This window comes from Enhydra lutris, unplaced genomic scaffold (assembly GCF_002288905.1).
Source record: "Enhydra lutris kenyoni isolate GAN:26980312 unplaced genomic scaffold, ASM228890v2 scaffoldscaffold55, whole genome shotgun sequence".
Lineage (NCBI taxonomy): Eukaryota > Metazoa > Chordata > Mammalia > Carnivora > Mustelidae > Enhydra > Enhydra lutris.
Window position 1 is genome coordinate 13,466,357 of NW_019154139.1, and position 22,533 is coordinate 13,488,889.

Here is a 22,533-nt window from a genome sequence, read left to right on the forward strand (position 1 = left end):
TTGGGAGGAAGGTGTGGGCTGGCACTTGTGTCACACTTGTAGTTTGTATGATAATGCATATCAGGGACGTGGCTGGCTGTGACCGAGATAGTCATTGGTCCGTTCAATAAATCCCTCTGATCTCGTCCTACATGCTAGATGTGTGCTAGCAGCAAAGAAAACAGCAGTGGCCGAAACAGAGCACCTGCCCTCGAGGCGTTGTGCTCTGACTGGGGAGACAGACTGGTTATCAGTGGTGTGTCTTGTAGCCCAGAACTGATTTTCTGTTTTCTCAGGAAGCACTGGAATTTGAGTCCCAGGGTTTCCAACAACTAAGTCAGTGTCCTCAGCCTTTCTTGGTCTGCAAGGTGGGTATAGCGATGCCTCGGTGGGTGGTGGTGGAGCTTTGTGTCAGTAGTGTTTTTGATGGGAGGTCAGGATGGGTCATCGGAGCCACTCAAGTCCATAGGATGCTTCTGCTTAAGTAGAAAAAGACACTTTTCCTTCTAGGAACTCTCCTTCCATCTGTCGGAGAGCAGTTGTGGAAAAGGGACTGTCAACAAAGTCTAGGTTGTGCTGGTTCTCCCTAGCACCCTGGCCAGTCCCTGCAGGGGAGAAGGGAGGGAGGGGACCAATAGCAGTGGGGGGAGGCCAGCTTTATTTATCAATAACTGGTAAGTTGCTCAATGCTTTAGTAGAGTATAGGCCTCTCAGTGATGTGGCCTCGCATTCCCTGGGTTCTTGTTAAAATGCAGATTTTGATCTGTGGCGCTTGGAGCAGGAGGGCGGTGGTACCTGATGGCTTGCATTTCTGGGAGGAGCTACCGCTGCTGCTGGTTGGTTCAGGGACCATACTTTGGATGAAGATGGCTAAGTGTCAACTCTGGGCTTAGCTGCTGGTCCTCAGGCAGAAGCTGAAAACAAACACGAGAGGACCTGGATCCTTGGTCCTCAAGGGGGTTTGGTGTAGGGAAGAGAAATTAATGCCAGGAAATGATTCAAAGACCGTGATGTATCAGGAATGTGTTCCTGACCGCCTTTGGAGTTTAGAACAAAGGGAGGAGCCCCTCCAGGTCTGGACTTGTCGGGAGATGTTCCACCAAAGCAGCAAGGACTTGAAATTCCTCGGGAGGTCCCGCAGAGGAGGAAAGGCATGGCTGGAGAGTCAGGCTGTGCTTGAGAGGCTCGGGAAAGGTGGGAGGTATAATAATACAAATCACGAAAAACAAAGCTAACATCTAGGGAGGGTCTGTCTGCTGTAGGACCTGTACTGGAAGCTCAGGGAAGTCCAGCCCTGTGCCCTCTTAGGAACTGGGGCAGCATCTTGCAAGAAAGGGTCACTTGAGAGACTCGGATGGCAGTGTGGAACTGATAGGATTCACCCGATCTTAAAGTTACAGTTGGTGACCCTACTCTGTTGCCTGCCCATAAGATGAGTTTGGCTCTGAAGGGTTTTGGCCATTAGTTTCCTTAGACTTTTTGTTTGTTTCTTTTGGAGATACTTAGATCTTTATTCCCTCTTTGTGTGCAATATTTCTAGATAACTCATACATCCTGAACACCCATGAAAACTCGCTTGTGATGATGCTGATTAAAAGACAATCTCCAGGGGCGCCTGGCTGGCTCAGTTGGTGAAGCATGTGACTCTTGACCTTGGGGTTGCCAGTTCAAGCCCCACACAGGCCGTGGAGCTGACTTAAAAATAGTTTAAGAAACAAAACAAAAAAAACAAGGACAATCTCCAGTGTTGATCAGATCAACATTTGGAATGTGAGCTTCCAACTAGAGTCTCTCAGATGGTAGCTGGCCACCCCTGGAGGGTGTTTTCTCAATGAGGATCCTACAGATTTTAAATCACTGCACCTCGCATGCAAAGTGAAACTAACACACGTATTCTTCACTGTCTGCACTGATGTAGTTTGGATCATGTGCAATATATCAAGAAGATATGATAATTCAAGTTTTTAAATATATTTTTTAAAGATTTTATTTATTTATTTGACAGAGAGAGATCACAAGTAGGCAGAGAGGCAGGCAGAGAGAGAGGAGGAAGCAGGCTCCCTGCTGAGCAGACAGCCCGATGCGGGACTCGATCCCAGGACCCTGAGATCATGACCTGATCCAAAGGCAGAGGCTTAACCCAATGAGCCACCCAGGTGCCCCAACCTGTAACTTTAATACCTTTTTTTGTATGTACAGTTTTATTTAGGTATTTATTCATGTGTATACAGTGTATTACGTCAGACTGAAGGATACTTGTAATCACAGTTTACTTTCAGCTGTGAATGCTGTTTTTTGTGGCTTTAATTGATCACGATAATCTTTCTGGCTCATGCAATGTTTTGCATAAATGTGAATTTCATTGGTTGAGACATATGGGAGAAGACAGATGGAGTAGTAGATGTTTTAGTAGGAGAAATTGACCAGCCTGGGAAAGGAATTGGGTGTTGGGTTTGAGGCAGGGGCATTTTAGCCATGACTCTTTGCCCCATCTGTTCACCCAGGGGTCTCGTCTCCTTCTGACCAGACAAAAGCAGGTTCCAGACTGGTTTACCCAGGTCACCCATCAACATTTGCCCGTGTGTGGGAGGTAATTTCCAGCCCACCTCTGGTTTCTTCTTTCCTTCCTTCTTGTGTTGATTCCTGTATTGACTTCCTAGAGTAGCTTCCAATAAAAATTGATATTTTTCTTTAAAATGTGTTTTTAGTACACAGAGGTGTCATTTAAAAGTCAAATCCATGAAGGAATATTTTTTACCTGCTGGGTTTAATTTCAGACGCCAGCGTTATCATAAAATCCAAGCCACCCTAGACTCTGTTTTAAAACTTTGGGCGAATTATGCCAGTTGAAATTAACTTTTGCAGATGGAGCAAGGAAAAGAGGAAAATAAGTGTCTTAAAGAGTTTTTTTTAATGCTTTTAAATATTAACGCCACTTGAGTTCAGCTCCATATAATATTCCTGCTTTCCCCTGAAACCCAAATTCACCAATAGCTTTCCAGTTTTTGTTCTATTGAACTTTTTTTTTTTTAAATGAGGGCAAATAGTGGCAATATATTTGACTCTGGGAAGAAAATAATCATAAGACTCAACATGAAGAATTTAGGTTAGGCCAGAAGGAAAATGACCCCTGGTAAAGGTTGTTAGACTCAGTTCCTTAGGGAGAGGAGAGCCTGAGGTGTCACTGCCATAGGTGTGTATGACCTTTGGCTAATTGGTCTTTCGAGGCCTCGGTTTCTCATCCATTAAATGGGGATGCAAACTGGTTCCTACCTCATAGGTTATTACTGCTAGTTGTCTTTGCTACTATTATTATAGGTGACCTGCAAAACAGAACAAGCCGGGGCACCTGGGTGGCTCAGTGGGTTAAGCCTCTGCCTTTGGCTCAGGTCATGATCTCAGGGTCCTGGGATCGAGTCCCACATCGGGCTCTCTGCTCAGTGGGGAGCCTGCTTCCTCCTCTCTCTCTCTGCCTGCCTCTCTGCCTACTTGTGATCTCTCTCTGTCAAATAAATAAATAAATTCTTTAAAAAAAAAAAAAAAGAACAAAACAAAACCCACAAAGGGCCATTTTAACGTGGTGGTGTCTTCTAATGGAGATTCCCGTAGAGATGCTTCAGGCTGAGATCACCCATTGCATGGTGATCTGTTTTCTGGAAAAGCCTGAGCAGGGCTGCTCTACCCTCCGTCTCAGGAGGAGGTGGGGCTCACCCTGCCACGCACCCCATCCGTCTTTGCTGGGCACTTTCTCAAGGGCTCTCTCACTTAAGACCCTCCGACAGAGTGCATTGCTTTCGAGAATCAAAAGGAAGCTTACCCAGTGACAGGGGGCTTGCCACTGCACAGCTAGTCGCGTGTGGGACTGGATTTGAATCCAGATCTAACTGCATAGCCTCCTGTCCCCTGTTCCTCCTGCGAGATGGGCCCGTGTCGGGGCGATCCTCACCCACGGCTATCATTGGTGACTCACAGATTGTGTGAGGGGTTCACTGCCCGAGCTCCAGAATGAAAAACTTCCCACGGCCGGGGATGGGGAGACTTTTCTCCAATCAGCATGCTTTGTTTAAAGCAATTTTGTTTGTTTGGTTTCCCTTGCTAGTCCACGCCCTCTAGCCCTGTGGTCATTCATCTGTTTCAAAGGGGGGCCATTCAGAAATGGCCTCAGAGTGGGTGCAGAAGCCCGTCTGGCCTTGACAGTTGAGATGGCTCCATTAGATGTTCATTGCCAGCAACTTGCTGAACACAGACTCCTGAAGCTTGGAAGGGCCGCCTTGGGTTAGGATCTGATCCCACTCATTCGTTCAGCAGTTATCACCCAGCCTACAGGTGACAGACGGTATGCCCAGTCTTGGGGAGTGCACGGTGAGTGGACATGGTCTGTCTCCCGGAAACCCCCAGGCTTGTGGGGAGGGCAGACGGTTCAACCAGACCATCGTCCCATGGAGTTCAAGGGTTAGGGCAGAGGGAAGGGCATACTATGGGGAACACCCAGAGGGACACCCAAACCAGCAATTTCACGGACATCCATCCTCTGGGGGCGGGAAGCCGTGTGTAGCAGCTGCAGGGGTGGGTTCTGCTTCTTTTGGGAAGCTCCTAATGGGGACTCCTCGCTCCGCTGGCAGCCAGTGTGACTTCAAAGAGAGGAGAGAGGTGGAAATGAAATTGCGTGGTCTGTTGGTTTTTAAATTCCTTTATAAGGCACGTGGCTGCCGGTCAGATCCCTGGGTGGAGGATTCTGGGCCTTGGCCGCCGGTGCGTTGACCTTCTCCCTCTTCCTTGGACATGTCTCAGCGAGTCTTCTGTATGGCCCGAGGACTGGCTCTCTGCAGGCTGGTGACAGGTTATCTGTTCCTCTCCCGTCTTCTGCGCATTTTAATCATTCCCGTGCTTTTCTGAACATCTTCCTCCACATTCAAGGTGGAAGCTGTTAAGAGTCCCCGAGGACCATTTTTAGGTTATCGGCTAGGATCGGGATGTCGTTTCCTGCATGTGACCTTGCGGCCAAGCCAGCCTCTTCTCCTCTGAGTGTGCCGGCAGGCAGCCCCAGGTGCCTTCCGCCGGCTCTCCGTGTCTCGAACTCAGGAACCCTTCTGCCCTCTTGACTGCCTGGGGATCGGTCAGCAACTTCCTTCGCCTTCCCACAGAGTTCCGTGCAATTCTCTGTCCTCAGCATTTTTGGAGTTCCCGTGGATGTTTTACGTTGGTCTTTCTTGTTAGACTGTATTCTTTGACGCTAACCCGCATTCCTGTCACTTTTGAAAACACAGCACCCGGTTAGCGCTTGGTACATACAAAGCGCTAACTAAATGCATTTTTAGTAAGTGTGTGTGTTCAAACTTCAGATGAGTCTGTGCTCAAAATACTTGTGTGTGTGGGGGTGTGTGTGTGTGTGTGTGCGTGCAAGAGAGAGTGGGAAGGGGGGCAGGGAGAGATGTCATAGGTGTGTGTGTGTGGGTGTGTGTGTGTGTGCGTGCAAGAGAGAGTGGGAAGGGGGGCAGGGAGAGATGTCATAGGTGTGTGTGTGGGGGTGTGTGTGTGTGTGCGTGCAAGAGAGAGTGGGAAGGGGGGCAGGGAGAGATGTCATAGGTGTGTGGGGGTGTGTGTGTGTGTGTGTGCGTGCAAGAGAGAGTGGGAAGGGGGGCAGGGAGAGAATCGTAGTTGTCATCATCCTTTATTTACTAAGGGACTGTCATGGTTTGAGTAGATGTAAGACTGCGGCATCGTCTCTTAGTCTAGAAGGTCAGCAGGAAGTCGCCAAGGAGCCAGATACTTTCAGGATCTCCGGGATGCCTCTCCCTTGCAATTTTCGTCCTTTTATGGTGCCGGGAGCTCAGCTCTTCCTCTTTGCTCTTCCTTTCAGAAAGTATTATGAGGGAGGCCGAGGACCCCATGCTCCGAGCAGAGAAGCGGCGCTGGGATTAGGGGTTGCCACTTCCGAGAGGATGCTGGGAATCTGCAGAGGGAGACGGAAATTCCTGGCTGCCTCCCTGACCGTTCTCTGCATCCCAGCCATCACCTGGCTTTACCTGTTCGCCGGGAGCTTGGAAGGTAAGAAGGCGGCTTCCGCACAGGGTGGAGCAGGGAGGGAGGACAGAGGATACGGGCCTTCCCAGAGTCCTCGGAAAGCCCCTCCGGGTCATGTGATCCCAGCTTGTCATCGCGCGGAGCAGGAGGAAATGGGTGCCCTCTTGAACGTGGGTGCGGGCTGAGACTTGCTAGGTTTGCATGGGTGGTGGGGGGTGTCAGTAGGGAGGACAGAATGCAAACGAAAGCAAAACGAGGTGCACCTGCATCCAGTGGCATGGTGGGAGGGGACGCCCATGTCAGAGACCAACTTTGCACGTCGATCCTTGTGCCAATGAGGGGCGGGAGGTTGGGGCCCCGGAAGGATTACTCCGCTGTTCATGGAAACCAGATGTTTCATTTATTCTGAGGTTTGTGCCTTTACTCACACATTGAACCTTTTATTGTCACCATTGCTATGGCTCGTGTTGAACCACTCTGCTGGGCCAGGAGTGGGGAAGGCAGTGGTCCAGATCTGGTTGGGCACGGTGCCCTAGAGGCAGCAGACGGGTTAGCCCAGTTAGCCCACATGTAGGGCACCACGGGAGACGGTTGTGGGAGCTGGGCAGGTACAAGAGATGCACAGCTACACCGACAGGCTGCTTTGGGAGAGCTGCCCTTGCCAAACAAAAAGAAATGAACGCCAGTCCCAGTCCCCGTCACTGCAGAAACCAGCAGAGGAGACCAGACTAGCCCTTCCTCCAGCCAGCAGTTTCCCGGGCCGTGCGCTGTTCCACGGATCGAAGATGGTTTTCTGAGCTTCAGAGGGGGAAGGGATGGCAGTGTTGAGGAGGACACTGTCTTTTTATTTGCACCCACAAGTGAGGGTAAAAAAAAAAAAAAATCCCCAGTGAAGAGCTATCTCAAGGAAGTCACTGCTGTGTTTTATTTTTCTCCAAAGATTTTACTGATTCATTTTTAGAGAGAAAGAATGAGGGGAGAGGCAGAGGGGGAGGGAAGGGACAAGCAGACTCCATACTGAGCACAGAATCCCACGTGGGGCGCAGCCCCACAACCCCGAGACCACGATCTGAGTGGAAATTGAGAGTCAGACACTCATCCCCCCCATCCCCTTTTTTTTCAAACATTTTCATTTTTTAGAGAGGGAGAGAGGGTGTCACTACTGGATTTTTCAGCATTTCCTTTATGCATAATTTTATTGACAGCTCAGGCTGACCTTTTAAGTAGGAGTTCCACTTCCCTTTCTGAGGTTTGCTCAGCTGCATAGGATGGAGGTGGCACTGTGTGCCTACAGAGCAGGCAAGGGCCTATTACTTCCCTGTCCCATGCCTCCCCAGAGTAGAGGAGTTTCCACCTGATCTGCTAAATGGGGTAAATGATGCTGTGGCAGTGGGTCAGTAAGTTTTGGCAAAGAGATCAGAGGGAGGAAGGTGAGTTGCCCTTGATCCTAGAAGGGACCGACAGAAGCATTATGCCAGGAACGATGGAAGAGCCTTGGAAAAGAAGGTTGAGGGCACCCGGTGCCAGTCCAGGGCCGGTACCGGGAAACACTGACTTTGCCAGTACAACTGGACGGATACTGATCCTAATAGTATAAGAATAATAACAACAGTAACGAGGATGATCGTGTTTTAGGCATTGTTGCAGACCAGGTTTGGTTGCAAGGATTTTGCATGCATTGACTCTTTCTCGATGGTAATCCCTTGTAGTTGGTACAGAAGAGGATGGGGAGGCAGAAGTCCCACAGTGATCTGTCCAAGGCCCCAGACCCAGTCAGGATGGATCTGAGTTATTGGATTCGAGATCTGGAGTTTCTAACTACAATGCCATGTTGTAGATGGGGACTTCAGTGAGGTAGCAGGCTTTGGCGAGGGTTTGATGAGGTGTCACATCCCTCATTGATGGATACCCAGCCCCAAATGAATTTGGCAACAAGGGAACCTGGGAACTGATGAAACCACTAAGTTCAAAGGTAGGATAGGCTTCAGGAAGGGTTGGATCTAGGGGCTCCAATGATATTTTTGTAGCTCAGTCTCCCTCCTTCCCTTTGCTCTACTTTTCTCTGCTGTGGTTTCTTTTAGGCAGTTTTATCTACACAGAGGAAGCTGTAGCTTACAACTTACCCTCACCAGTGCCTGTAGAAAGAGTTCCTTCTCCCCCTAATTGTGCGATATTTCCTCAGATTGGATTATTCCTGGTCACATGTAGTCTAGAGACTATTCACTGCTGTTGGGGGAGGCTGTGAGCCCTGTGCCTATTTTTGGTCATAGGGTAGAGAAGGTCCCTAAAACATGTGGAATCAGAATGGGGGAATGGGTGGCCCCCAAAGGTAAGTGGTGGAGTGGTAGAGTGGTGGAGTTTCCAAAAACAGAGACTGGGAATTGATCTGTGTCATGGAGAATTCATACATAATCAACTGTGCTTAGCGATAGGTTGATATCAGCTAGAAGTCTGCTTTCCACCATCATGCTTTCTGGGCCAGCTCTGCTGGATGGAGTGACCGTGATCCTTGACTTTGAATGATTTTATCAGACGGGCAGATAGATGACGGGAAATGGGGAGGATCGAAGCAATCATACTCTGAGGTGACCTGCACAGACTGGTATAGGTGCCCTATTTATCAACATGATGCTTAATCATAAATCCTCCCCTTGGGACCGAATCACAAAAGACATTAAACAGGGGCTAGATGATGTGAGTACATTAACAGGTGTTCTGGCTAGAATGACAAAGGTGACCGTTGTCTTTTACATGGTATCCGTTAGTCCATAGCCGGACCACAGCATCTGCTTCTGGATGCCGCACTTTGAGAACAGTCGAGACAAGTCAGCACATTTAGGAGAACCTAGGTGAATGGCAGTGCCCATTCAAACCTTGTTATGTACAAAATAGTGGAAGGAATTGAGGCTGTTTACCTTGGAGAAGCAGAAGCTGTAACTGTACCTGGTCAGCTTCAGCACGTGGTCACGGGGCTGTCACCTGAAAGAGAGATGGCCCCCAGATGTATGGAGGACATGGCAGGGAGCCACCTGTCAAGGTCATCATAGTAAAGGATCACTCTGTCCAGGGCTGGAATGAGCCGCCCTGAGAGGTAGGGAAGCACCTAACATGAGAGGTATGTATGCAGGAATACAGGGTGGTGGTGGGGGCAGTGGGGGGCGCTCAGCGTCAGGATGACCTTCCTGACCCATCCTGACCCAGAGTCCGGAGACTCCAGAAAATCCAGAAAAGGCCGAGTCTTCACTGGGAGACAAAGGGTACCTCGTCACAGCCCCTGCCAGTTGCCAGCAGACATCCGTGCATTTCCAAAAGAGCCCGTGGAGACAGTCTTTTCTCTGTAGTTAAACATAACAACTTTGCAAACCGTTTATTGTCACCCTTGAGTTTTCTGTTTCAAGGCAGGTGGAGCCGTAAATCAGGGACAGAGTCGCTGCCTGCATTCATGGAAATGCTATTTATACTTTATGTGAGTTTATTTATTTTTCAACCCTGTTTAATTTCAGGGGATCGCTGGGAGATGCAGACGCCTTCAGCAGAATGTTTGGAAGTTAGATTACCTGCAGCAGCAAGAGACATTGGGATCACCTTTGATGGGGCGGGGGTGGCGTGGGAGAGGGTCACAGGCCCCCAGATCAGCTGAGCCACAGTAGCTGGGTGACTAGGGGTACGGTCACCGCTCTTTCTGGGTCTTCATCTCCTGCTGCATGAAATGACATAAAACTGAAGGTCATCTGTGGGGGCTGTTAGGGCACTAACATTCTAGAACTTTTCTGTGCTAAGCATGTGATGTGAATGATTTGGAAATGACCAGAATCTTACCCAGTTAATGGGAAATAGATCCAGAAGAGGGAATGGGCTTCCTGGGATTTTCTCCTGAGTGTGGAATCAGGGTCAGTGCAAAGAAGTTACCGGGAAGCAGGCAATGTCTTAATATGAGAAGGAACTCCTGTTGCGAGAAGTAGACTTCCCAGGCCTTAGAGTTACACTCTGGGACAGTGAGATGTCCCTGCTCAGAGCTGTTTGTCGGAGGCCAAGTGACTGCCATTTACGGATAATGCACAGGGGATGTTTCTGCTGGTATTCAACCCCTAGGTTCCTAAGCCCTACTTCCTTCATTTCTTCTCCAGTCCACCCTTCCTCCTCTAGCATCTCGGTGACCCTTCCCAGCTGCCCATCCTTCGTGCTCGAAGCGGTGAGTCTTTGCTTCAACCCTTGGGTCTCAGCTGAGCACGCCGGCCCCTTACCCTTAACGATGTTGGCTTCCTGGGCCACATGTGTCCAAACTCCTTGTACTGTCTTTTCACACCTTCTTTACTTTACTTTGTGTGTGTGTGTGTGTGTGTGTGTGTGTGTGTGTTTCTAATCACGTGTCTTCACAAGTGAGTACCAGTGTCAGGAAGGAAGGGAGAGGTTCTCTTCTGTTCAGGCTTTCGTCTCTAGAGGAGCCAGGAGAACTGTTTGTTGAATGAGTGAATGAGCGAAAAAGGCCCTCTTTTGGCTTAGAGGACTGACGACTCTCCCTGTTGCCTCCTGGATTCCCTTCAGACTCCTGATCCTGGCTCGGGGTCTTTCACAGGCATTTTCCCTTCGCTTCTAATTTGTCTTCACGCAGGTGAGAGCCTCATCGAACGCCCTGAGAAAACTTTTGTTTTCTTGCTTCTTAATGTTGGCCCTTTGCCTCTTCTGCCGAGTGTGCAATTCTCTTTTTTTCCACCGCCCTTCCTCCCAGCTGGCATCTTCGATGCCCATGTTCAATGTCATTTTCTCCTAATGTCTGGTCCCGTGGGGGGAGCTTCTCTCCCAGCATTCATCAAGGGGTAGTTTGCTTGTTTGGTGTCTTTCTAGCCACTCGCTTTTGAGTTTGGGGACTGTTTCGCTCATCTTCACATTGTCAGAGTCTGGGTATCACTCTCAGTGGGTCCTCAGTGTGAATGTCGACCGGGAGGGAGTCTGGATATTGAAAGGACACAGGAGTCACTGCTGGGGCTCTGAACATCTGTGATTTCGAGAGCCTAGAATCCGGTTCCAGGAGCCTCCCCTTCCTTCTGGATGTGATATTCATTCTGGGACTTGAGGAAATTTCTGCTTAAACACACCTCTGTTTGAATTTAGATCGTGCGGATTACTATCTACCAGAGTGCCCTTTTCTCGTGGGTATGTGTCTTTCTTTTGCTGGGTGTGGTTCTTTCTCCTCGGGGCATCAAGGAGGTGGTGTTCGGCTGTTACTGGATTACCAGCATGTGGAGAAATCATGCTTTTCCACCAATGAGAAGATGGTTCACACATGCTGCCCTCTAAGAATTTATAGCCAGCTCCGTGCAGAAATTCGTTCCAGAAGCTCTCTGTGGTCAGGGAGGCCCGCCAGCGGAGGGTGCAGGTGTTATTATTATTATTTTTTAAGATTTTATTTATTTATTTGACAGACCAAGATCACAAGTAGGCAGAGAGGCAATCAGAGGACGGGGGGAAGCAGGCTCCCCGCTGACCAGAGAGCCTGATGCAGGGCTCGATCCCAGGACCCTGGGATCATGACCTGAGCCGAAGGCAGAGGCTTTAACCCACGAGCCACCCAGGCCCCCCATGTGCAGGTGTTATTTGAAAGGAAACATTCTTCCGCGCATGCAAAGTCCTGAACATTTAAAACCCATGTCATGAATGGGCACAGGATATTAATTTCTGGACGGATTTCAGCCCACACCCACATTCTTGTTCACTGTTCAGCCCGTCCTTATCGCCGCAGAGTCCTCCTGAAATGAATGGTTTGAGAGTCGTCTTGATAAATTTGAACAAAAAGAAATGGGGTCCTGACATTGGACTGTTTTGAAGAGTTTCAGTGAGAACCAAGGAGTTGTAAGTTAAACATTTTCTTTGCTTTATCGCTGTGGGGGATCATGGGGCCCATGAGCCGTGGAACAGGAGAGGGGGTGGGCAGGGGAGGCTTTTCTCCAAGCAGAGCTTGTTCAGACACGACTGATTCCCCGGCCTCACGCCTGCGTCCCTCGGCCCAGAGCCTGCCGGATGCTGGTGAGCTCAGAGTGTGCAGGGAGCTAGTGAATAATTTGCTCAAGGTTTCAGTATCCCCTGAGGCTAGGCTCTGTGGCAGCTGTGATGGCAGCCAAGCCATCCTGCCTTCCTGCCAATGGCCCTACCAGATCCCTAAATAAGGGTATTACAGGGTCTGAGAACAAAGGGTGCTGAATGCAAAATGAAACGGGAAGTGTATTATACAAGTTGTGTTTAATGTGTCAGAAATGAAGGGCTTTCCTGGCCAATGCTAACGAGCTGTTCGTAAGCTCCAGCGGAAGCCTGCAAAGCAGGGCAGGAGTGAGGCAGTGGCGAGGAGAGACCTGAGGCACAGGTGCAGGGGGCTGCGCGCATCTCTGCTCCTTACCTGGGGCTCGGAAGCGTCTCTTTTAGCTCTCAGACTCTGAGGGTAGTTGAAACCTGTCACAGTTGTATCCAGGTGTGAGGTGGTTGCTAAGGTGACCTTGACTTTTGCACCAGGCTTTGATCCTATAGCATCACGGCGGTCCTGCTAGAGTAGAGCAAATGGCCCCGACAACACGTGGTCATTTGGTGGCGCCTCCTGGAGGAGCTCGTGGCTAGAACCTTGTACCAGGTGTTAGGAAACCCCGTGTCTGCTAATGTATGCCTTTCCTGTGGCTGCGGTTACAAAGTCCCACACGTTCAGTGCTGAAAGGACCACAGATTTATTGTCTTACGGTTCTGGAGGTCAGAAATCGACAGTCAGGTCTCATTAGGGTAAAGCCACATGCTGGCACGGCTGGCTCCTTCTGGAGGGCCCGGCGGGTATCCATCTCTGGACCGTTCTCAAGGGCAGAAGTGGAGTTCCTTCAGATTCCTCTTGCTGACTCTGAGCTCTGCTGCTGGAAATTGTCCCATCTCCTTCTGTGACTGTCATCTTCTTAAAAGGAACCTTGGGAGTCCATTGGGCCCAGTTGGAGAGTCCAGAATCATCATCATTCCATCTTCTGATGGAGTGCGATGTGAAGTTCCTTCTGCCACGGAAGGTGACAGATTCACGGGCTGTGGGGATTAGGGCATGACCCACTGGGGGGTCATTTGGCCCACCCTCCACATCGCCCGGTCCTATTCTCTGCATCCCCTCCCTCGTGTTCTCCTTTAGAGACAAAGCAAGAGGTGTTCGATCATCTCTTCTATGGGTATCTTATCCTGCTCTAGGAGTTCCAGGTTCTATAATTTTAATACATAGAAACATCCAGCAGGACTTACTGCGCACGAAAAAGACACTGAATTCAGATGCGTGTGTTCAAACAACTTTAAACCGTAATATTTTGTCTGTCACAGATGTTTAATCAATAATGATCGGATAAGGTTTTCTGAAAAGGACAGGAACTTCTGTGTTTGGGGGTGCTGGTCTTCAAGTAATTTTATTTTTTATCTCAAACGGCAATTTAACCAACGAAAGGGGTATTTCATTCAGAGAGACCTGTTGATGGTCTGTTAAGTAAAGTGTTTGTATAACTCCTCTGGAATACAATTTGGTGTTAGCACCGAAACTGGAACATATGCCATGACCCATCAGTTCTGTCCCTAGCCATATACCAGAGAGAGAATCTATGTACGTTTGCATTAAAAACATGTACAAGGATGTTCACAATCAGCATTATTTCTAATAGTGCTAAAGGGGGAAATAGTGAAATGTACAGCCATAGTACAATAAACACGGAAATAGTGGCATGTTTCTATAGCGAAGTACTACGGAGCGGTGAAAATGAATATTCTCACAGATGGCATTGAGCAAAAACTGTCGCAGAGGAGCACGTGTGTTGGTGGATTCCAATTCTGCAAATACAAAACCAGACGAACGTTGATCTCAGGATGGAGACTGGGGCCAGGACCGAAGGAAGACTTTGGGACACTGGCAATTAACTTTTTTTAAAAAAAAATTTCATTTATTTATTTGACAGACAGAGATCACAACTAGGCAGAGAGGCAGGCAGAGAGAGGGGGGAAGCAGGCTTCCGATCCCAGGACCCCGAGATCATGACCTGAGCTGAAGGCAGAGGCTTAACCCACTGAGCCACCCAGGCACCCAGCAATTAACTTTTTAACCTGTGATTCTACAGGTAGGCTCGCTAGGTGAACATTCCTCAAATTTTTCATTTGTAATTCACTTTTCCATATGTATTATTTTATTTAAAAACAACTGTACAACCCCTGATAGTTAACTGAAGGGGAAGAGATTTTTGTGGGGTTTGCATTCTTTTCAGAAGAGAAGAATTTTATTAGCCTTTGGGATTTATGAATCTATGTCATTGTTTAACTTTGAAATTCAAATACTTTCTAAGTACGAAACTTTTCTTGGGGGAACTGTACTTGACACTTCTCTTTAACCACAGTTCCTTTTTTCCCCTCCTGATTGACCTCACATCTGGATACACAAGGCCCCGGTGGGGGTCGGATCACAGCACTGATGAGAGATCTGAAATTTGCTCATAAAACCCTGATTCTGAAAGAGTGTGTTCATCACTTTGAGACAGGATTAGTGTTCCCACCAGAACACTGGCAATGACATGTTCCAATTAATATGGAAGTGATAGTATTTCTTAATATGGATACCAGACCATGTTGGATGAAAGTTTCTATCTGCATTCGTCACCCGACCTGCATCACCCTAAAACCCTTTTGCCTGAAAAAGATGATATTTATTATTATATTATTGTATATTATTATATATAATATATTATATATTATTCAGTGAAGACACGGAAGGGCTATGTACTATTTAAACTATAGCCACAGTGGGAGGGAGAGCAGTTGCTAGCTCCTGGTTAGTCAGACACTGGCTGCGTCTGGCCCACGGTTGAGTTGGGCTTGGCCAGTGCCTTGCTTTTACCATTTTCAGCCTGATTATGGAGCATTAACACTTGGGAGGTTGCACATAAAAATCGAGCTTTCTGGCTCTCCTTAACAACATGGAAAGATCTAGCAACGCAGACCCTCCTTCGATCCTAGTGGCCGTGGGCTGGAGCGGAGTCCTAGCGGTCCCTTTGCGCAGTGCATGAACGCTGTAGTGTGTCACCGTGACCTCCTTCCTGGTTGGTCCCCGAGTCACTCTGTGCACCGTTTTATGCAGAGCTGGACTGAGAAGAAAGAGCTCCTGGTCATTCCTTGTTACTGGTTGACCCTGGCTGGCTCGGTTAGACTTGGCGTTTGGACTTCCTGGCTTCCTCTGTGCCATGTTCTGGGTCGGGGATGGGACCTGCTGGCTCTCCTGCCTCCCTCCTAACAGCTCCCCGCGTCTCCCGTTGGACAAGGAGGCGAGGCTCAGGGCTTTGTGCTCCTTGTCCGGAGTCAGCCTGCTGGTAACTCGGGGAGCCGGCATTCGAACCCGGGCCTGGCCTGAAAAGGCCCCACGTGCTGCTCACTCTCAGTGACTTGCAGATACAGAAACGTCTAGCAGAGGAGATTTTAAAGTCCGCACGCTCAGGTTCCTGACCTGGACAAGACAGAACCCCATCTTGGTCGAGAAGGCAGGCCATGTTCCGTGGCTGGCAGGATTATTCTAAGCCAATATAAGCAGAGAATACGATTAGTCCTTCGGTGACGTTTGCATTTGGCCTCTGCCTTAGACTCCTACAATTAAGAGCGGGAATGAATTTTAGGATTCCTCTCAGCAGCCTCACAACCGAAGCCCATAAAACCTTTGGAAACCACTTGAGGTTTCCAGGGCAGGGGCTGATGGGGGAGGCGGTGAATGTGTCCCCGAGGGACGAGCGGCACTATTTAAATCTGACTGACAGTGGACCTGGTACTTTGCACCACTGCAGGTCGGTTCCTCCCCCAAGGCAAGGGGGGCATGACTGTAGCTCCCGTGTTTGTCATGAAGGCTGAGCAAAGTCCCTGTTACAGCGATGGCGTGTCCATTTTCTTCCTCTTCTATTTTCCTGGAGTGTTGGAAGGCCATCCTGGGACAGATGTAAAAGATCACCCACCTGGTCCAAACAAGGCCCACAGAGGCCACTGGAGTCTAGAGAAGTGGCCGCGCTACGCTCCCAGCCTCTGCAGGTGGTGCGGTTGGAACCAACAGCCGCTCAGACCGTCTCTATCACCACGTGACTCAGTCCTTCTTACTCACCTCTTTGTTTCCCTTCTCGCAGAGACCATAGATGAAGGTCACATTCTGTCCATCCGCACTCCCTGTGGGTGCTGGAAAGCAGGGGGTAGGGAGCGGGGACACTGAGACCTGTACCTGTGGTCGTCCATGTACCTGCAGCTGCTCGGGGACCCGGGCACCATGTTTGGGAAAGGGAAGCTCCTGCACGTGGATGGCCTGTCGTGAGAGCATTTGACAAGGAACAGGGAGGAAAGGACCATCCTCTGAGGCCACGATAAAGTCCCTGTGGAACAAGGTGGGTGTTCAGGGCTGTAGCTGAGCCCGCACCCCGCCGCTCATTTCCAGACCTGCCTTTAAATACTGTGTCCTCAGCCGAGAAGCTTAACCTCTCGGAGCCCAAATTGCCGCGTCTAACATTGGGGTGTGGCTCCCTGTCGAACAGGGTTTTTGTGCAGATGGGAAGGAGTGCGTTGTGCCTAATGCAGAGTTGATTCAGAGTCCCTTCGTGTTCAGCGTGTTTTTATATGCTGGCTGTGCTCTCTGAAGCAAAAAGGAAAAAAAAAAATCACTTACGGACTCACCGGGGTTGAATGTTGGCGACCGTGCTGCTCCGGAACCCCGAATCATCAGGATCCTCCTCCTCTTTCCAGGGTGGGCCCCTTCGGCGATTGGTATCTGTCATTTTTGCTCCAGCAGAGGGCACTCCGCATCCCGGCTTCTGCCTCCCGGGAATTCTCTTGCAGGAGCAGGTGCAGGGAGTTGAAGCTTGCAATGGGGTCAGAGGTGGGAAGCCTCTCCAGGGCTCAGTAGGGAGCCAGCATGGTACTGCTGAGCAGAAGCTTTCTCCCCTACTTTTAACTGATCCTCCCACAGCTCCATTAGGAAAGGCGGTGTTCCCCAAGATGGGCCACCGAGCTTCAGAGCCATTGGTGGATCATCCAAGAACGTTGAGTCATTCATTTGTTCAACGGACACAGGCACTGCTCTGGGAAACTGGGGATCAGGCTTTCTATCCCATGAGCCTGTCCTCTTGTGTCCCGGAGCGCCCTTTCTGGTGGCGGGGGGAGAGATGATTCATGGATAGCTTCCTGCCCTGCTGAATGGGGTAGTTGCTACAAAGAAAACTAAAATGTGGCAGGATTGTGCTGAGGGCAGCAGGGGAGGGGAAGGGACTATTTTAATAGGGCAGCAGGACAGGCCTCTCTGATGGGGGGACGTTTCTGCAGAGCCGGGTGGAGAGGGGAGGAGCAGCATTTCAGGCAGAGGGAACAGCGGGAAGTGGAGGATGCTTGGCACCTTTGCGGAAGGGCAAGGAGAAATCAGTTGGCTGGAGAGGGCGTGCAGTGGGCCACGTCTGGAGAGGCCGGCGGGGCCCCCACACTGGCCTTGGGGAATTGGTCTTGGAGCTCTGTGCTCTGATGCCTTCATCGTCCTCGTCTCCTCGGGAAGCTTATTCTTTGGGAACTCCCTTTGGCTGTTAAGGTCAGAGGAACCTGAGCAAGCATGTCCTCCTCCTTCCTGGAAGAATCTCTCGTTCCAGCATTGCCTGATGATCAGAACCACCTGAGGTATTTGTTGAACTTGTAGACTCCCAGCCCCTCCAGGCCCTCAGAAAGAATACTGTTTCCGGGGGTTCTACAGTGGAGGTACCTGAGTTTTCAGTAAGTGTACTCGGTGAGCCTTCTCTTCTGCCAAGTCTGGTGAGTTGGACGTGAGTCTAGGTCTTCCTCTTTTCTATGTACGTTTCCTTCTTCCCCTGGGAGGCTGATCTCAGCTCCCCTCCTCGACTTGTGGGCTCCAGGACTTGGATTTGAGAAGGATCAGGTTGGTGAGGACAGTGTGGATGGAATTCCTGCTGTGTATCTCCTGTGGCAGCCCAGCTTTCCACTTCATCCCTGACCTTGAAATCTTCGTCTGCACCCGCAGTTCCCGAGAGAGATCTTACCTTCAAGCAATAGTGTTTGTGCCGCTGTTTGGCTTCTGGTGTTGGATGATCCCTCCCTTATGCAGAGGTTCCCCCCCCCACCTTTTTTAAATTTTTAAAATTTTTAAATTAAAAAAAATTTTTTTAATTTTTAACACAGAGTTTCCCTTCCCTCTTTTGCAGAGTTGCTGGGTAGACTGGAGTAATGATGTGCGTTGCCCAGAAGAGTGCCTGGCACATGCTGAGTGCCAGATACATTGTTTTTCTTACTAGTATTCACCCTAATTTCTACACCCTCACCCTTCTGTCATCTTCTCTGAATCCTTTGTGTTTGGCCTGGTACCAGGAATACAGTAGTTGTTCAACATGTGTTGATGTGCCCGAGATAGAAATACTGGCTCTTTATCTAATGACGGTTTAGATTCTTGTAAAAACTCCCCTGTTCCTCAGAACAAATAAGGTAAGACCGGACCTTCCCATTTTACAGATGAGGAAACAGAGGCCCAGGAATGTTCAACCATTCGCTCAAGCTTCCAGAGCTAGCACATGGTAGAGCTAAGGCCTAGCCCGGGGAAGTCAGTGTTTGCCAAAATCCCTTCCATTCACCTCTTACTTAACTTGACGTGACTGTAGATCTTTCCCTTTTCGGTGGAAGTTCCTCTCTTCCTGCTTCCTTGTCCATGGAGATTGGGAAAAGCTGATCATTCCCCCTTGTGTGCGTAACTCTTCAGATGTTCTAGGAAAGTGTGCTGGACCAAAATTTCGAAGGTGGCGGAGAGCCCAGTTGTGTTACCCTTTCTTACTTTTCAAGCCCTGGAGTTTCTTGGCCCCTTGGGCTTCTCTGCCCATTGCCTCTGCCTTGTTGCAGGTTGGATCCATACTTCAGGGACAGATAAGGGTCAGGCTATTCTAGAACAGTAGAGCTAACTAGGCTGTGCTTCCCCCCCAACCCGGAAACCGTACCTGTGATTTATGCTCCCCAGCACGCAGTGCCTGGCTTTGTCCAGGGAGGTGAGGGTGGGGGGGCATGCCGGGGTCTGGGACTGTTCAGACCCATCCAGAAGTGAATGTAGGCACTCCTCGGTGCCGCACGTGAGAGCCGGGGCTGAGGTGGCAGAGAGTGAGACGGGTCTGCGCAGAGCAGCATCTCACCCATGGCTTAATTTCATGTTTTGGATAAACACTGAGGTGAGTGGCGTGAAGGGGCAGAGACGGAAGGATCTCAGAGAGAGTGTATTTATGCTCTCTTTGTTTCCCCCCCACCACCTCTCTCGGTTTTAATAGAGCATCCTGCCCGGTGGCTCTCTGGGCTGAAAGGAGTCTGCTTTTCCCCTTTCATCCACTCCTCTGCCCCAAACGGTCTCTGCACTGCTTTCTAGATGTTTCCGTGACAGGCAGTTGTCAGAATGAGGCCCTCGAGTTGCCTGTTTTCTCAGCTGCTTCACTTGTTCGGTTCCCAGTTGAAGCCTTGGGGCTTTTCAGGTGCCAAGACCATCGCTTCTGTCCGCCTTGCTTGCAGGATGATGGAAGTGTGTGCTGGTGAGCATTGGCTCCATGGGCTGTTCCCAGCTCTTCGTTTCTTTCAGCAACGTCCCTCTCAGGCAGGTCCTACCCTCATCATCCTCGTATAGATCATACGTATAGATCGAGTGCAGGGTGTTAGGAGGCTTGGCCTAGGTCGCAGAGCCAGTGAGCACAGACCCAGCTTGTCTGGCCCAGAGCCTGTGCTCTTAACTGCATACATACACACGGCCTCCTGCTTCCCTCTCTTCCGTTATGGTCAGCAGAATGCCTGTGGGTCTTCCTCTGTGCAGGCACTGTACCGGCCACGGGTGAACAGGGGAATATGGTTTTCCAGGGCATGGGGTTGGTGTAGAAATTCAGAAGTCTGGTGTGATGAGAACACTGCACAAAGCCCAGTGGGCCGTGCATGGGCCTCAGGTCAGAAAAGGACTTTACCAAGAAGTGATCCTGGAGCTGGGTGTTGAAAGGGCAGGAAGTGTGCTCTGGGGATTTGTGAGAGCACTTTTGTCCTTTGGGAAGACATATGAGGGAAACCACCAGGAGAAGAAGGATTTAGAAGGTGTCTCCTCTGCCCCGTACGTTGTCATGGCCCATCAGAAGAGCGCGCACCTGAACATGAGGACAGCAGGCGCATCAGAATGGAAGGGGCATGGGGCTGTGCAGACAGAAAGTGCTGGGTTTGAACTCTGTCTGCCATGCAGCGGCTGGGTTACCTCAGGCACACCTCTTGCCTTGTCTACACCTGTTTCTCCTGCATAAATGAGGACAGCACTGCCTTCGTCCAGATTTACTCAGAGCTGAGTGTGAAGATTTACGTAGACCCCTGACACATACTGGACTCTTGGTGAATTGTAGCTACTCGTTTTATTTATTTATTTTTTTAAAAAGATTTTATTTATTTATTTGACAGAGATCACAAGTAGGCAGAGAGGCAGGCAGAGAGAGAGAGAGGAGGAAGCAGGCTCCCTGCTGAGCAGAGAGCCCGATGCGGGGCTCGACCCCAGGATCCTGAGATCATGACCCGAGCCGAAGGCAGAGGCTTTAACACACTGAACCACCCAGGCGCCCCTACTCGTTTTATTTTTGATGAGATCATTTATTGATAAACTTCAGATCTATAATTGCAAATCAAATACAGTATAAATAAATCTCTTTGGTACATGTTGTTGCCCAGTAAATAGAAGGCAAAGGCTTCTTGTGCCTGCGGTGGGACTGGGCCAGCAGAGCCGAACCGGAAAAAGCACAAAAGGAGAATGGAGGGTGGTCAGGTGGATCGCCAAGGGTCCCCTGGCCAGTACGCAGTAGAGCCCACTTTCACAGTTGGCCACCGCAGCCCCTCTGAGAGTCTGGCTGGGCTGGCACTCTTTCTCTCAGAGAAAATTAAGATCCAGGGTAGTGGAATGTCTGGTTCAGTCATTCAGGTCCTTGGCACCTAGAGTGGATTATCTCAAAGAAGCCTCGCGGCAGGTCAGGGACTACTGTTTCCTAATCTGTAGGATGGAAGTGATATGTATCTGCCCCGCCCACCTCAAAGTTGTCATGGAGATCAGCTGAAATAGTTCACCAAGAAAACTAAGAAGTCTATAGACGGGAGCTGGCCTGACAAAGGACAGGCGGAATTTCATTACCAGTTCTGATTTCCTGGGGTGCCCCCCACCCCGAGTCCATTCCCATTTTTGAGGAATAAGGAAAGTGTTTGGAAACTATTTTTGGTCCACACAAGGATCTTAGGATAGTAGTCAGAAAGGTGAAAGTGCCTCCTCCTTCTGAATACAGCCGAGGTCTGCAGGGTTAGAAGGTAGACTTGCTTTGTCCCAGAACAGGATTTGGGTGGTGGCGGCGAGGTGTGGCAGAGGTGGCTGGCTGGAGCTTTCTCCAGAGAGTTCCTCCAGGCCCTCGTGATGGGAAGGGGGGCGGCGTCAGGCAGGCTCAATGGCTGGGTTGGGCCCTCTTGATGGCAGAATGAGGATCTGACCACGACCACCCTCAACCCGGTCACACCTGGGTGTTGGGACCCTGAAACCCGTGACACCCAGCAGTGAGGTGAGGTAGGATGCCAATGTCAGCTGTCTCTGCTGGGAAAAAGATTGTTTTATGGTAAGGCTGGGATGGCTTATTTCATTTCCGGTGTGAAGTAGACTCTGCATTTTCATACGCATCGTGAAGCAAAGTGTGGTTGGAGTAAGGCAGAGGCACCCCAAGGGCTTTGTGGTGCTGTCGCGGGAGGTAGGCTCGCAGGTGCATGGGTCTTGTATCCCCAGACTTGGTTCTGCATGGGATTCTACCGCTCACCAGCTGCATCGCCCGGGAGCGGTCCTGTGCTGTCTTGGACCCTCCGCTCCTCCTCAGCATTTAGGGGATGGTCTGCCAGGTGACCTAATAGGGGACAGGAGTCTTGCACACATGGCACCAGGCTTTCCAGGGTCCTTCAGCAGCTCTCAGCCCCCTTTATGGGAAACGGGATCAGAAGGAATGCAAGTAGTGTTTATCGAACCCTTACTTGTGCTCGGCACTATACTCTGGGGCTGACACAGATGGCCCCTTCTGTCCTCACCCCTGCCCCGTGAAGTTGGTCTCTTAATTATCCCTGTGTGCAGGTGAGGAAATGGAGGCACACTGAGGTTAAGTTCCTTGCCCAAGGTCACTCTGCTGGGCAGTCAGGGAGGTGGCCCCAGGGGCCACACTTCCAGTCATGGTGCTGTGCGCTTTTGCACATGGAGGGGAACCCTGTTGTCCCTGTCCGACAGATGGGGAAACCAAGGCAGCTGGAGATCAAACACCCTACAGCAACAGCTTTGGGGCGGACATTGGCATGTTTCTCCCTTGCAGATGGTGTAAAGCTGAGGCTGGTTCTGCTGGGACGCTCAGCAGCAGGAGGAGGAATTTTTCTGTCCCAAACAGCGTCCTGTGGAGGGGGTGGTGTGGAACCAGGCTCCCGTCCTCTTCCTTTACGCCTCCTGGCTCTGGGCTTTGGAAAGGT

The 22,533-nt window shown here is 50.1% G+C and overlaps 1 protein-coding gene across 1 annotated transcript in view; it reads left to right on the plus strand.

Annotated features, from left to right (window-relative positions):
• Positions 1-22,533, plus strand: part of LOC111157527 (LARGE xylosyl- and glucuronyltransferase 1) — a 566,731-nt gene that overhangs the window by 134,678 nt on the left and 409,520 nt on the right. Inside the window, exon 2 of the mRNA XM_022519012.1 lies at positions 5,840-6,027. Within this exon, the coding sequence (XP_022374720.1) occupies positions 5,922-6,027 (106 nt within the window). The 5' untranslated portion in view covers positions 5,840-5,921. The remainder of the gene's footprint in view (positions 1-5,839; positions 6,028-22,533) is intronic.